At 40.8% G+C, this 15,933-nt stretch overlaps 1 protein-coding gene across 1 annotated transcript; it reads right to left on the minus strand.

Annotated features, from left to right (window-relative positions):
• Positions 1-3,477: 3,477 nt before the first annotated feature.
• On the minus strand, positions 3,478-15,611 carry MESP2 (mesoderm posterior bHLH transcription factor 2). The gene is made up of 4 exons (XM_001369420.3): positions 14,742-15,611; positions 13,068-13,199; positions 9,275-9,347; positions 3,478-3,557 (listed from the first exon to the last, which is right to left on the minus strand). Exons 1-4 carry the CDS (start codon positions 15,609-15,611, stop codon positions 3,478-3,480), a joined length of 1,155 nt encoding a protein of 384 aa, XP_001369457.2.
• Between the last annotated feature and the right edge of the window lie 322 nt (positions 15,612-15,933).

Here is a 15,933-nt window from a genome sequence, read left to right on the forward strand (position 1 = left end):
GGGCAAAAACTAGAGCAACAGATATAAACCGAGAAAATTAGTACAATAGAAATTGATATTAAACATTTGCATTTGGGTATCTTAGCCAACAGACTCCATCTTCAGAAATCATCTTCTGACAGGAATAGATCCCTTTAGGAAATTGGATTCCTGAGTTGTTTGCAGAGCTGGTATGTGATATTTCTGCTAAAGAATATCCTTTTGCAAAGTACACATTAACTATAACATCTATAAACACTCGAGTAACAATATCTTACAGATGAATTTCTTTTACCCCTGATTCTGGGGGAAATTCAGAAAGTTTTTAGTTATATTTCCAAGCTCAAGATCCAAACTTCAATTAAGGCTGCAAATACAAGCCATCAATTAATAAACTTCACCTACTTCTCAAAGTATGTTCCCTAACAATTTGAGATTTTTCAGTTATTAACCTAATAGGTTGTTTGGGGAAATGGAAACTTTAATCTTCCAATTTGTATTATATGCTGATTATGGGCATTTGTCCCAAACCTGCATACTCAAGCTTTATGGATTTTAGATCAAAGTCTCTCTTTATTTTGAATTCAAACCCAACATACCTTCTCCACCTTCTCTGACTTGCTTTTACCATCATAAGTCAAACAAATATTCCATTGGTATCACTTCAATTGCTAATCGGTAACCCAAAAGAATTCTGATTTAAAGGATTACATCATTGAAACACTGTGTCATTAGCATAGTACTCATCAGTTATAAATTTCAGTTCAAAGTACAAATTGGTAAACTGAGATAACCACTGAGTATTGAACAAAATCTTTGGTACAGTCAGGTTTACAATGAGCTTTTGTCTACATCCAAACAATATTTAAAATACATGTTTTAGCAGCAACTCACATAACATATTGCAAAAAAATTTCATAAAGCATTTAGTATTACAGGATCTATTTTAAATTTAGAGATTTGAAACCTTTTAAGGACTGTAAACCTTAAAGCAAACCTCTTGACAAGCAGGCTGATTATGTATTTTCGAGACAAAGAAGTTAAATGTAATAATAAAGTTAGTCCAACTTTAATACACTGAGATGAAAACCACTGAGAAGAAAACCATTTGATAATTTTAAATAAAAACCCATTTTTGGTAAGTTTAAACACTTAAATCACATTTTTTCCTTTAAACCTCTTATGATGGAAAGGTAGGTAAGGATGGAATGTAGTCTTCCATAGCAGTAGGCTATACTGCTAAAAAAAACCTGTTTTACAAAACTGATCTGTGGCTTTTCTATACAGACTGAAATTTCACTGTCCAACAAAATTAAAATTAGGATGTTATTTTCTAAACCCACATATATACATGATCACAATTTTGAAATAAAATACCAATAAATAACTCTAATAGATTTAAGCATTACTTCCTTCTGGCTAGCAGATAGGGAAAGGAGATTTATCAGGTCTTCTTATCTATCCCTGTTTACCTTAAAACAGAAGATAATTGATAGGTTGTTCTACAAGTTGAAAAAAACTTAGTTTTAAAAGTGTAAGACATTTTAAAATCCCCAAAATAGGGGTGTCTCACCAGTTGTCTCTCTGTTCAGAATCAACCCTATTCCTCCCTGAAGCAGAGGAGGAAGCAGAGGTATGATCAGGGAACTGATAGCTTCCCAGTTTCCCTTTCCCCATCTCTGCCTGGATTTCTCATCGGGCCCTTGCCTTAAAATCTAAGTAAAGAGTAGAGTTCGGAGAACTGGGAACCTAGTGAGGGGATAAAACTAAAAGGTAAGGAGCTTCTGTTCATAAAATATGTCCAATTGCCACCTGGTGTTAGAATTTAGGGTATCAAAAAACCAATTTCCTTGTTTCCCCCCCTTGATGTTGCTCAGCTATGCAACATGAAAAAAAAAACCCTGAATTTTCGCTCAGGCTGAAAAAAAATTTTTCATTTGTAAGTAGAGGATGGTATTATTAAGGAATTAATGAAAGGGAGAGAGAGAGAGTAAGAGGAAATAATGAGAAAAGGGCTAGGCCAGCAGAGGCTTAAGCCTTAAGAGAGAGATCAGTCAGTCTTTTATCAACTCACCACAAGATCCTTCCAAACAAAAATCTAGTGTTCAGAGAGACCCTCCAGGATAGCTCAGGAAGCTCCACTTCAGCTTCCAAGGCTGAATTCATTTTCAGTCACTGAGAGAGAAACCAGCCTTCAATTCAGCTCCATAGCTGAATTACTTCAGAGGCCTTTCTGACCTCCTTTTAAAGAGAATTTTCTCCTATGTCACCTCCCCTAAGTTTTTACATCTACCAATCACAGTAGATGTTTTCACAGGACTGACCATTCTTAATTCACACCTGAGTAGACTAAACTTTTGAGTAATTCACACCTGAGTAGACTAGAACTTTTGAGTAATTCACACCTGAGTATACTGAAACTTCACACCTCTTTTGCTAAGCTTGTCCCTTGCAAGTTTGCAAGTTGCCTGACCTTTTAGTGATTAATTTGACCTTCATAGGTACTTAGCACCCTTTTTGTATTAGATCTAAAAATAGACTTAGCTTAAAGGTTTTTGCTTCACTTTAAGTATGGGTTAAGTACTTTTCATTGTTCAGTAAGGAGTTTACAACTTTATCTTCCCCTAAAGTATGCTTACGTATGAGTGGAATAATGTTAGAGTTCTCACATTCCTGATCAAGTACCTTCATTGTTTAAAATGAGGAATGATCTTAACCAAATGTTCTAAGGTAGAGTCTGAGAATTTTTAACATTCACAAGTCTGAGAAATTTTAAGATTCACAATCCCCCCTGATGATCATTGGGAGACTAGTCTCCCCATTGATCATTTAACATAATCATCTGGTAGTCCTAAAAGCACTTCTAACTACACATGCCTACAATATTCAATTTTCTAAGAAGAAATTACAGTAGTGAGGGAGGAAATAGAAAAGAAAGAAAGCAAAACTAATGTTTCCTAGGCGCATTGACAGAAAGCCAAATTAGGGGCAATCCCTTTTGGCATAAATGTGTACATTTACAATAAATGTTCAATCAAACTTCAGTTCAATCAACCATATCCAAAGTTCATTCTAGATCTTCTTGATGTAGTGTGGGTTTTTTGCATCTTTCTGCAACAATTCATTCTCTGGATTTAGGAGTTAGCAAGTTTCTTCCTTGAAGATCTTTCTCGAAAAAAAAATCAAAATCTTGGATTTCTATAAAAATACAATCTCAAACAAAAGATAAAAAATCTTGGATTTTAAATTAAAATACAGTGTCCACAGAGGTTGCCCGACCAAGAGCACTCAGTTTAACACTGAGGAGAGACTTCCCACATACCAGAACATCTTCCAGTATCAGAAGGGGAAGCCAATAAACCCCAAATCCAGCGGCCCAACTGACTTCTGGGGCTGATTGGAGAGAGCATGAAAGAGGTCCCACAAAGATATCACCCAAAAGATGGGGATTTCAGAAGTCAAAGGAAAAGGTTCCTTCCTACCTGAGAAACTGTGTCCTCATGGAAGATCTGGGGTACAGTAGTAGCTTTCAGGAGAGCCAAAAACATTGGGCCCCTGGACATTCTCAACATTACTCCCTAAATTAATAAAAAGTGAAATTAATTTAGAGAGTAATGTTGAGAATGGCCAGGAGGATGGTCCAGGTGGAACAACAAGATGGAAGGCTGCTCCTTGGGAGGACAGCATGGATGGAAAGGCTATCACCCTGGGAGGAGAGCATGGGTGGAAAAGCTGTCCCCCAGACATCAGTTCTGGGGATTTTATATTCTTTACAACAGATGCTGTGTCAGAGTGTGGACAGGACTCTAGAGTGGTAGTCATTCAGGCATTAGGTGGGGTGGGGTGGTCATCTGACTGGGGTCTGCCTGGAGACATAGGGAGTGACCCTCATAAAGATTCCTTAGTTTTAGGGGACAAACAGATGTCCAATAGGATCGAGGTGTGGTCTGAAGGTGCATCTTTCTGACCATCTAGAGGACGATCAAAGGAAGATAGTCATCTCAGGACCCTAGGTGGGGTCATTGGGTGTTTTTAGTCTCAGAGTCAGAAAAACAACAAGGGAGTTCCCTTGACAATAGTTCGACTGGGTTTCTGGGGTACAGTGCCCATGTCAATGGCATAAATAAGAGAGGCTTGTAATTGTAAAGAAGAATTTTAGTCCCAGAAAAGAGATGAGGAAATGTATATTTCTTCTCTCTTCAGCGAGGCCAGAGACTATAGGTATGGAATGGTACATTTAGAGTCAGATATAGCCACTATCATTTGGTTTTGACTAACTATTTTTCTTTGTTGTAAGAGAATGCTCACTGGTAATTTTGGTCATGGTTGGGGAGGAAGTATAAATGGAAACCACTGTGATATAAAAAGCAAAGGGTATCAATAAAGCAACAACAACAACAACACAAAAAACCCACTAGCTGTAGGGAAGCTTTAAACAGACAAATAAAAGACTTTTAAAGGAGATAATAGGATAATAGCTTGACCAGCTGTTACTAAGATAGGGTGATCAAAGCTTTGCCCCAAGGTGCTGAGTTTAGAAGATGCTAAATTTAGAAGAGAGCTGATAGATGACAAATGAATAGAATGCTGGGTTTGGAGGCAGGAAGACTCAACTTCATGAACTGAAATCTGGCCTCAGACACTTACTAGCTATGGAAACCTGGGTAAGTCATTTAACCCTGTTAGTCTCAGTTTTCTCATCTGCAAAATAAGCTGAAGAAAGAAACAGCAACCCCCTCCAATATCTTTGCCAAGAAAACCCCAAAACATAGAATTAGACACAATTGAAAAAGACTAAAAAATTAGAAGGCATTGACTGCAGGTACAATACTTCAAGGTGGTAGTAGGATGTCCTTGGCCCATCTTCACTTCTTCCTTTATAGCAGCTTTCCCATCAGTGGCCATCCAAATTCTTGATGGTGTGTCTGTCCTGCTTTATCCTTCAACTGAAGGCTTTTTCATGCTGCTTCCCCTGAAATTACTATTTTAATTAAGAGGAAGGAAATATTTTCTAAGCATCCTTTTAAGGGTGATGGTAAATTGAAAGAACTTAGACATGCTAGCTTCAAGTAGAGAAGAGGTTGCCCAGCTGAAAAGTGATGAAGACCAACAAACAAAAGTGAGATTCAGTTTCATGTGATGTAGACATTCCCAAATGGCTCAGTTACATTAAGCCTGCATAATCCTGAACTGATGGGCTTTCCTCTCTCATGTACTTCCCTGGTAGGGGAAGAGCGTGGATACTCTTCACCATCTGAGCTCATTAGGTGAAGAGAGTAATACAGTTTTATATAGGTATTATGCATTGGCTAATGTTAATATCTGACATCTTTTTAAAATAAAATTTTAATTTCTATTTTCTGTTTCTTACATCATTATAGTATTCCATGTCTCCCACCTTCTCATCAACCTAAGAGCCATCAAAAATGGCAAATAGTATTTTTTTAGAGAGGGAAAAAAGTCAGAACAACTGATTGATATATTGAAAAAAGTCTAAAATATAAGTAATGTGTAACACCTATGAACTCACCATCAAGAAAGCCTTCTTGGGGGATGTCTTCTCATGTCTTTTCACTTGAATATCACTTGATCTTAATAATTTCATTATGTTTACATTTGATTTTTGTGATGTGTTGTTCTTTCCATTTAAATCATTGTAGTTACATGTATAATGCTTTCTTGGCTAGGCTGACTTCATTCTACATTGGTTCAACTAGATCTTTCCATTTTTCTCTATATTATTCACACATCATTTCTTTTTATTTATATTTATTTTCTTTTCTTCCTATTACATTTTTTGCTTTAAAAAATTTTTCATGATTCCATGTTTCATGTTTTCTTTCTTCCTTCATCCCTTCTCCCTCCCAGAGTTGAAAAGCAATTCTGCTGGGTTATACATATATCACTTGAACCTATTTCCATATTATTCATTTTTGTAAAGGAGCAATCCTTTAAAAACCAAAACCCCAAATAATATACCCATATAAACAAGTGATAAATCATATGTTTTCATCTGCATTTATACTCCCTTAGTTCTTTCTCTAGATGTGGATAGCATTCTTTTTCATAGGTCCCACAGAATTATCCTGGATCATTGCATTGCTATTAGTAGCAAAGTCTGTTACATTTGGTTGTCCCATAGTGTTTCAGTTTCTGTGTACAATGTTCTCTTGGTTCTGTTCATTTCACTCAGCATCAGTTCATAGAGGTCTTAATCATTCCTTACAGCCCAATAGAATTCCATCACCATCATATACCACAATTGGTTCAGCCATTCCCCCATCAAGGGACATCCCCTTGACATGGGCACTATACCCCAGAAATTCAGGCAAACTATTATCAGGGAAACTCCTTCGCTCCCTTCCATTCTTGTGACTCTAAGCCTAAAAACACCCAATGACTCCCCTAGGGTCCTGAGATGACTATCTACCTTTGATCGTCCTCTAGATTTAAGATGAACAGAAAGATGCACCTTCAGGCCACACCTGGATCCTATCAGACATCTGTTTGTCCCCTAAAACTAAGGAATCTTTATGTCCCCAGGTAGACCCCAGTATGATCACCCCATTTCATGCCTGGGTGACTAAAACTGTTGTAAAAAGTATAAAATCCCCAGAACTGATGTCCTCTGGGGGAACAGCCTTTCCATTCATGCTGTCCTCCCAGGAACTGCTCCCCATCTTGCTGTTCCACCTTGCTATCCTCCTGGCCATTCTCAACCTTACTCCCTAAATTAATAAATTTCTCTTTTTGTTTTTAAGCTAAGTTTTAGAGTCTTGCATTCTTGCAAAAGGTATCCTTCCTGAACTCTAGGGGGACACATCTGAACCCCATAACACCCTCAGTTTCCAATTCTTTGCTACCACAAAAAGCACAGGTATAAATATTTTTGCACAAACAGATCCTTGCCCAGATTGTTTTTATCTTTTTGGTCTATAAACCCAGTATCAAAGGGCAGGCATTCTTTTGAGACCCTTTGGGTATGATTCCAAATTATCAAATTATCCTCCAGAATGGTTGGATCAATTCATAGCTCCACTAGCAATGCATTAGTGTCCCAACTTTGCCACATTCTCCCCCCCCCACACACACATTTATTATTTTCCTTTACTGCATTTCTTTCTCTTTAAAAAAAAAATCTTTATATTTTCTCTTAGAATTGATACTAGGTATAAGTGCAGTAAGGGCTAGGCTATTGAGGTTAAGTGACTTGCCCAGGATCAAAGATCACATTTGAACCTTAGACCTCCCTTCTCTTTATTCCCTGAGCTGCCTAGCTGTCCCCACATACATCATTTCTTGTAGCACAGTAATAGTTCATTATATTCATGCACCATAATTTATTCTCCAATTGATGAACATCTATTTTGTTTCCAATTCTTAGCTATATGATATTATTTGTATACTTCAGTTCGAGATCTAAAAGTGTCATTATTATTGATAGCTGGTTATGTAAATATCACTTACCTTGTGGTGTTACATTGTGAATGGCTGTTTGTATAAATAAAAAAGCATATAGGATGGGGACTTAACAGCCAGCGTGCTGAGTGGTGGGAGTATATTTTTTCTCAACACAGTTTCTCCTGGCACTATGATGGTGTTCCATTCCTGGGTAGTTACAGGTTGAGAAGAGCCAATGTAGAGAGTAAATGGATAACAACACACCCCTTGTGAGGAGAAACATATTGTGTAACATTGTGGCACTTCCCTTGACTCTGTTATTGGATTACTGGGGTGGTGTGTGTGTGTGTGTATGTGTGTCTATGTGTGTGTGTGTGTGTGTATGTATGTGGTTTGAGTATACAACACTAGGATGATATCATGTCTGCATATTACATTGTGCAGATTTGAATTTGCCCAAGCTAATGAATGGACTAATGCAGCAGTTTAGCACGCTATTCACTCAGTTGTAGGTCAGAAGCTGATGGGTATGCATTTTTCATCCATTTGGTTTTTCCCATGTGAATTGCTAAACTGATCTCTTTTGAGGGACCTTGGAGTTATATCATAAGAAAAGACCTGAGGATATTTAATTGGAAAAAGAGAAAACTTGAGAGGGAGGGGGAGACCATTGTGGAAGGGCAGACCACTGAACTGATAGTTGCCTCTGTAAGGATAATTTTAGGGTTATGACCTAAACTAAATTAACTTTGGTCACCAGGGGATATCCCAAATAAAATACCCAAGTCAGCTGGATATTTATGGTGATTTTAATTAATATAGAGGAAAGAAATTAAGGAGAAAGGAGAGGGAAAAGGTGTAGGATTTTTTCCGCCTGGCCTGTGCCAGGGGAGTTCAAATTAGTGGTTTTTTAAGAGGATAATGTAAAGGAGAAAGGAATCAGCCTAAACTCCAAGAAAGCTCAGCTAAGATGCCTCACCAGAACTAGCTACTCAGATTCTCCCAGTATAGTATCAAGGAAAACTCACCACCAAACTGGACAATAGCTGCCACTATGCTAAGATGTCGGAATGTTTAGCACGCTGCCAGCCAGAGCCACCTCTCTGGAGAAAGTCTGAGAGAGGAAGTGATGCCAAATATATAGATGGTTTTTCATCACTTTCCTGCATCTCATCTGTGCCAATGGTAGCTTAAGCTTGATTTAGGATAGCCCAGGGGTTTGCCAGCTGTTTCTGATTTGTCATTTGCTAGCACAAATCTATCAAAGACCAATCCTCCTAAATACTTAATCCTTAAGCATGAGTGTAGACATTCCTGATTTTGTTAGACTAAGTAGGGTGGAGTAATTTAAAGTTCACACCTCCAAATATTTAAAGGACTCTTAGATGGAAAAAAGAGTATATTTTTCTGCTTGGGCCCAGAGAAGTCAGATTTAGGGCTGATAACTGAAGAAAATTCCTAATAATTATAGCTACCCAAAGAATGTGCTACCTGAGGAGTGAATTTGCTTTCACTAAAGATTTTTGAGGAGCAGGTGATCGAGTATTTGTGGGGCAATTGTAGAGGGGATTTTTGTTGAAGGGAGGGTTGGACTAGGTGACCTCTGGGATTCATTTTATAAAAATTCAATCTCTTCCAGGGAGCCTTCCCAGAATAACTTTATATGGTTATTGTTTTTCTCTTCTTTCTCATCTCTAGGCCATTGCCCACAACCCTTTATGCCTACCAGAATACAATGAATTAGTAGTAGGGGTGGGGTAAGCTTGTATAGTTTTCTCTTTTTCCAAAGGACACTCTTCACATGGGAGGCTTAGCAGAAAATGTTTTGACCTTGTAGTTGGGGGAAACTGGTTTTCCAATTCTGCTTCTGACATTTAACTGACAAGTCATTTACCATTCTGGATCTCAATTTTCTCACCTGTGAAATCGGGATCAAAATGTCCACATTTACCCACCTCACAGGGTTGCTGAGACAATAAAATGGCATAATGTTCACAAAGTATTTTGAAAATTTTAAGAATGTTCTTAATAAAAATATCAGCTTGATAGTGGCTTGAGTGTCACAGTGGATAGAGGGCCAGTCCTGGAGTCAAGAAGACTCATCTTCCTGAGTTCAAATCTGGCCTCAGATACTTATTAGCTCTGTGACCCTGGGCAAATCGTTTAACTGTATTTGTCTCCATTTTCTCATGTATAAAAATGAGCTGGAGAAGGAAATAGCAAACTACTCCAGTATGTTTACCAAGAAAAACCCAAAAGGAGTCACAAAGTCAGATATGACTGAAAACTGAACAACAACAGCAACTATTTACCTCTGTACAGTTTGGGGCAGTAATAAGAGTCTGCCAAGTGGACTTAAGTCAGGATATTTTTAGTGCTAATTTGCTAATAGTAGTGTGACCTTGGGCGCACTGACTTCTTCAGACCTTGGCTTTCTCCTCTAATATAAGAAGTGTTGGTTGATGGAAATGATTTCAAAGCTCCTTTCTAGATCAGACATCCTGCAAGACTACATTAGCTCACTGGAGTTTCATGGCAATCCTGTGGAGTTGGTAGAACGAATCTAATTGCTCCCCTCTAACATATTGGAAAACTGAGGCCCAGAGAGTTTAAGTACTATTTCCTTCAGTAAGTACCCATTTTGGCCAAGGTATCAGCCCCATCTTCTGAGTGGGTGCATTTGGGTAATATGGGAGGATGCTAATATCCATCCTGACAGACACATGACTATCAAAGCTTCTTCAGAGTAAAAATCACTCTCTCCCTCTGTAACACACTCAAGACTGCCATGTCATGCTATATATGAGCTCAATGAATGTTGAATGGTACACTTGTCTGCTTCAGGGAGGTTAAGAAATGCCTTTTTCTGGAGGTCTTTAAGAATAATTTTGATTTGTAGTTGTGTGGGAAGGTTTTGATGGGACTTGACTAGTGACTGGGGAACAAGCTAGAAAATGAATCGAGGTTTTACCCAGCCTCCTATTTTATGTCAATATTGCTGGGATGACTTTCTGACCAGCTCAAACTATGAAATAAAAAACAGTTGCCATCTGTGTGGGCAGAAGGGGTACCCACATGTCCAAATTTGGTTTACAGATAACACAGACTACATGTTAAGTCAGAGAAAAACATTTATGATTATTTTTTTTAACCCTTACCTTCTGTCTTAGAGTCAATACTGTATATTGGTTCCAAGGCAGAAGAGTGATCAGGATTAGACAAAGGGGGTTAAGTGACTTGCCCAGGGTCACACAGCTCAGAATTGTCTGAGTCTAGATTTGAACCCAGGACTTTACATCTCTAGGCCTGACTCTCAATCCACTGAGCTACCCAGCTGCCCCCAACAATTTCTTTTAGATCCTTCAGCCTAGGGAATTCACTGTCTTTCCTTCCTTCCTTCCTTCCTTCCTTCCTTCCTTCCTTCCTTCCTTCCTTCCTTCCTTCCTTCCTTCCTTCCTTCCTTCCTTCCAACCTATAATAACATTTGGGAGCCTAAACAAACTTACCATCATCAACTAGGGTGTGACTATTTTTTTTTTTTAAATCCTTACCTTCCATCTTGGAGTCAATATTGTGTATTGGTTCCAAGCCATTAGAGTGGTAAGGGCTAGGCAGTGGAGGTGAAGTGACTTGGCCAGAGTCACACAGCTAGGAAGTGTCTGAGGTCAGATTTAAAACCAGGACCTCTTGTCTCTAGGCCTGGCTCTCAATCCACTGAGCTACCCAGCTGCCCCCAACAATTTCTTTTAGATCCTTCTACCTAGGGAATCCACTGTCTTTCCTTCCTTCCTTCCTCTCTCCCTCCCTCCCTCCTACCCTCCCTTCCTTCCTTCCTTCCTTCCTTCCTTCCTTCCTTCCTTCCTTCCTTCCTTCCTTCCTTCCTAGTAACCTATAATAACATTTGGGAGCCTAAACAAACTTGCCATCATCAACTAGGATGTGACTAGAGTTGTTTTTTTTTTAACCCTTACCTTCCATCTTGGAGTCAGTATTGTGTATTGGCTTCAAGGCAGAAGAATGATAAGGGCTAGGCAGTGGGGGTTAAGTGACTTGGCCAGAGTCACACAGCTGGGAAGTGTCTGAGACCAGATTTGAACCTAGGACCTTCCATCTGTAGGCCTGACTCTCAATCCACTGAGCCACCCAGCTGCCCCCTGGCTAGAGTTTTATAAATAGCCCTACAATAAGGAAAGAAAGGAATATGCACTTATATAATGCCTAATATGTGCCAGGCATTGTGCTAAATGCTTTACAAATAATATCTCATGTGATCCTCACAACAATCCTGGGAGATGGGTGCTTTTATTACCCTCATTTTACAGTTGAGGAAACTGAGGCAAATAGTGGTAAAGTGACTTGTGTAAGAGAGAAAATCACATCAGGTATGGAAAATAGCAACTCAAGCCGGGTAAGGGCAAGGAAGATGGAGGATTCCAGGAAGAGCTGAGGAGAAACTGCTAGATCACCTCACTTCTCTTTGGGAGCTCTTTTGGAATGGTTGGTCTGAGAGAAACCACTGAGAGAGAACTCTTTTCTGAGCATTGACCACCTCTCAGTGAACCCAAATCCCCTTGAATCCAGCTGAAGATAAAGGAGTGGATGGGACTTTGTTAGAAAGCCATTCACCCAAAGAAGAATTCTCTCTATTCCCTAAAATTTGTCCTTTGGACATCAAGCCACAATTAAGTTAGATAGAAGGAAGGATAAATTTCATAACTGACCAAGGATGGTCAGGCAGATAGCCTGAACCCTCAGGATTTGGGGAGGGGGTCAGTTGTTAACTCATAGGGGTTTCCCATTTCCCACTTTCCTTACCCAACAACCCCACTCTCCCTGTTTTGTGTGTCCCTTAGAATAAGAGTTATTCCTCTTCGATTCAGTCTGCCTGTCTCATAACTTCAAGGAAGGGAACTGAAGCTTGGTGGAGAGCTGTACCTTTCTTCTCAAGGGGGGAGAGCCAGCTCCAATCTTTAACTTCTATTTTCAACCCAGTCTCTAAAGGAACATATCCTGTCCTTCTAAAAGACAACTTGTGCTGTCTTTCCCTAGGGAAAGGGAGGGGAAGACCAGTCTCTCCCCTCTCTCCATCTCTTTGGCTCTTTCATACCTCTCTCTAGTCCCCAAAGTAAATGTAGATGGCCCCATTCTGGTCACCTATTACACTTGCTTAAGGTAAAACACATAGTATCTGAGGTCAGATTTAAACTCAGGTCTTGCTGACTCCAGGCCCAGACCCAGACCTCTAACTACTCCATCATCAGCTCTCTCAATAACAAATAAGACTGGATTTAGAGTCTTAAGACCCAAGTTAGAATTCTTTCTCAACATCTTGGGCAAGTTACTTTGCCATTCTGTTTGCTCACCTGTAAATTAAGAGGCTAAAACACTAAATGGTCTCTAAGGTCCCTTTTGGTCCCAGATCTTTGAATATGCGAAGGGATACAATGACAGATACTTTCAAAATATTATTACAGAGTTCATCATGTTAAAAAACAACTCAGAAGAGTAGTAGGTAAGATAGATTTAATTCTTAAACTTTCTGGAGAAGAGCTATGACATAAACATGTGGATAATTAAGGAATATCAAATCAATCTTCCAACCCAAGCTCAGAGTCTCTGAGCTCAAGCCCTCAGCACTCAGGGGACCTGTCCTCTCTGAACACAAGCAAAGGGTCTGTTTCCTGTACAGAAGCCAGGCCATTGTAATCCCAGCATCCCCACTGTGCCGGCAGCTCTGGTTGACATCTCTGGGGCATGGGCTGTGACGGATGAGGTCCTGTGCTAGCTGGCAAACTGGGTTCCGGAGATGTGGAGATGACCTAGAACCAGAAGACAAATAGTTGATTAGTGACACAAATGCTTGGCCAAGTGTCAGTTGATTTCCCAGATTTTCATGGTTCTGTAGCCCTTCAAATATTAGAAGATGGCTCCCATGTCCCTTCTTAGGGTGCTTCTCTTTTTCAGGTTAAACTGATACCGTATGTCACCCCAGTTTCCAGGTTCCTTTCTATCTGGGTCATCTTTCTGTGAATAAATGGCCTAATATTGCTCAGAAGTACCCTGGTACACAGTGGAGTGCAGAGAGGAGAGGATTTGCTACCTCATGGATGGAATAATGGGAAATTACAGAAGGACTATCTTTTCCCTCCAAAGGCACTTGTCCCTGTGGGATAATTTAGGGCTACTTTCCCTGTCATGACACCTGTGGACATGAGATTCCCAACAAGACATATGAGCTCACTCTCCCTAGAAGACAGAGCTGTGGAGTAAGGATGGATGTTTCTTTGCCTCTCATTCTTCCTTTATCTGTTATCTAGATGGTGGAATCTGGGAGTTTCTGGGTGGGTCTAAAGTAATGACAAAGAACCTCCTCTGGAAAATAAAATATATTCCCAGAGCAGGAGAGAATCACAAGATTTAGAGTTAAAAAAGACTTTAGATATCTATCACCTATTCCAATCTGTAATTTTTACAAATGAGGAAACTAAGGCTCAGAGAAATAATGGCTTGCTCAAAGTCACAAAAACGTAATAAGAAGTAGATATAGGATCTGAACTTTCTCTGTAAGCACATTATACTTCTCTGCCAGTATGCTTTACTATTTCCATCTGAATCCTTGCTCCTCAGTCCATAAGAGATTAATTTGCCACTGGGCCATTCACCACAAGAGCATCCGACCCGCTCCTCAACACCTGTCTCACAATAAGCCTCCTAGCTTTATCCTCCAACCAACCCACTAGTCTTCCTGAAAGAAGAGCATCATGGCAGTAGTTAGTTGGACAGGGAAATCTGGATGGGGGAAGCTTTACTGGGGAAAAATCCACCTTTCCATTAGAAGAATATTCACAGTCCCTTTTGTATGTTGCAGTCTTTGCAACACTGCCTTGTACCTAGTAAGCCTTGATAAATATTGGATTGAATGAAGGAGAAATTAAACCAGGGGCTAGGACTAGAAGTTGTGATAGAACCATCAGCACAAGCTAGGGTCTAAGTGTTTCTTGCTTAGTTGGTCCTAGGGGTTTCTGGTGAAAATGAATCTGGACAGACAGGGATGACCAAAAGGCCTGAGGTTTTAGACTGCAGAAGGTTTATTTAGATCACTAAAAGCCCATGAGCACCTTCCAGTAGAAATTGGATAGCAAATGTGATGGGGGTGGGCTAGATCATATCTAAGGTCCCTTCCAATTCCAGCATTCCCTTATTCCATGAAATTAATTTAGGAAACACCTCCCCCAGTCCCTAACCACTCCCCTCCCAGATCCAAATTTGAGCCTGTGGAAATAAGCTTTCAATTAATCTCAATTATTTCAACTATGGTTGGAATTTCTCAGTGGAGACCTACAGAGGAAGAAACATTGTACCTGGTATAGAGTAGTCAACTCAGAGGCGTGTGGAGATATTGCCCAGGAAGCAGCTTCAGTGGTTTTTTCCCAGTGTAACTTGGGTAGGGTCTGTATTCCAGGACAGGCAGGGGGAAGATTCTCAAATCCTGAAGCTTGATGTCTTCCTCCAGGCAGATCTAGCCTGCTTAGTGATCCTAAGCAGTAAGAAGGTGAACCCCAAGATATGGTATTGAGGTTCTGTTCCCCACACTGCTTGGGCTGGGGCAGAACTAATGAGCAGGAAGGTGGGGACCCCCAGGCCCCAGGGAGCTGGGGAGAGTATGCCCTAGGAGCTTGGGAGATTGGACTGAGGCTCTGAGTCCGGTCTGAGCAACAGCCCAGCCTGTCAGGACAGAGTGGGCAGCTCTGCATTGCCCCTTCCCTCCTTCGGCGCCTTAGGCTCTCCTCGCTGAGTCCCAGAAGGGATGACAGGTGACCAATGTAGCGGATAGCCAGCCGCAAGGTCTCGATCTTAGTCAGGCTTTGTCCAACAGGTGCCACTGAGGGTGGTAGATAGCGCCGCAAATCATGTAAAGCCCGGGATAGATTGCGCATCCTCAGCTTCTCACGCTCACTGGCACTCTGCCTCTGCCCGTTGCCTGGGCCACCTCGTTCTCTTCTGCTCCTTTGGAAAGGGGCAGAAGTAAGGGGCTCTTGAAGGTGGCAGTCCAGAGGCTGGGGAAGGCTTTCTGTGGTGCTTGGCTGCCCATAGGATGGGGATGAGCTGTAGGAATCAGAAGAGGAAGTAGGTGAAGTTGAGTCAGAGTGGCTCCCCCAGCCCCAGTCCCAGTCCTGGGGTAGCAGCCAATCTTCCTGCCTGGGGTATTGCTGGTGGGGAGAGTTAGCCATGGTTGGGGGACAGCTCCAAGGAGAGACTGGGGAGTAAGCCAGTCAGGCTGGAGTTTTTATCCTGAGAGCAAGGTGTGAGATGGCCCCCTGTCATGTGGCATGGAGGTGTCAAAACCCACAGAGCCCAGGGAAAGAATGGGGAAGGGGGGCTCTGGGAAAGAGAGCCCATTTGCAGAGGTGTGGATTCTGACTCCTTCACTGCTTTAATTGAAGCTCCATAGAGCAAGGAAAGTGTGGAAAAGACAATTCACATCTGAACGGCAGCTGTTAACCTTCTCACCATCCTTCCCATCCCTCTAAGACACCCCACTATCTCCATTCT

Source organism: Monodelphis domestica, chromosome 1, assembly GCF_027887165.1.
Source record: "Monodelphis domestica isolate mMonDom1 chromosome 1, mMonDom1.pri, whole genome shotgun sequence".
Classification (NCBI taxonomy): domain Eukaryota; kingdom Metazoa; phylum Chordata; class Mammalia; order Didelphimorphia; family Didelphidae; genus Monodelphis; species Monodelphis domestica.

Bases quoted from the DNA above. Each gene is read 5' to 3' on its own strand.
- MESP2 (XM_001369420.3), bottom strand. From the start codon at position 15,611: ATGGCTAACTCTCCCCACCAGCAATACCCCAGGCAGGAAGATTGGCTG. The intron at 13,200-14,741 runs GTACAATGTTTC...TTCTGGTTCTAG, and splicing joins AGTTGACTACTCTATACCAG to GTCATCTCCACATCTCCGGA. The intron at 9,348-13,067 runs GTACAGGAAACA...TTATTGTCTCAG, and splicing joins ATTACAATGGCCTGGCTTCT to CAACCCTGTGAGGTGGGTAA.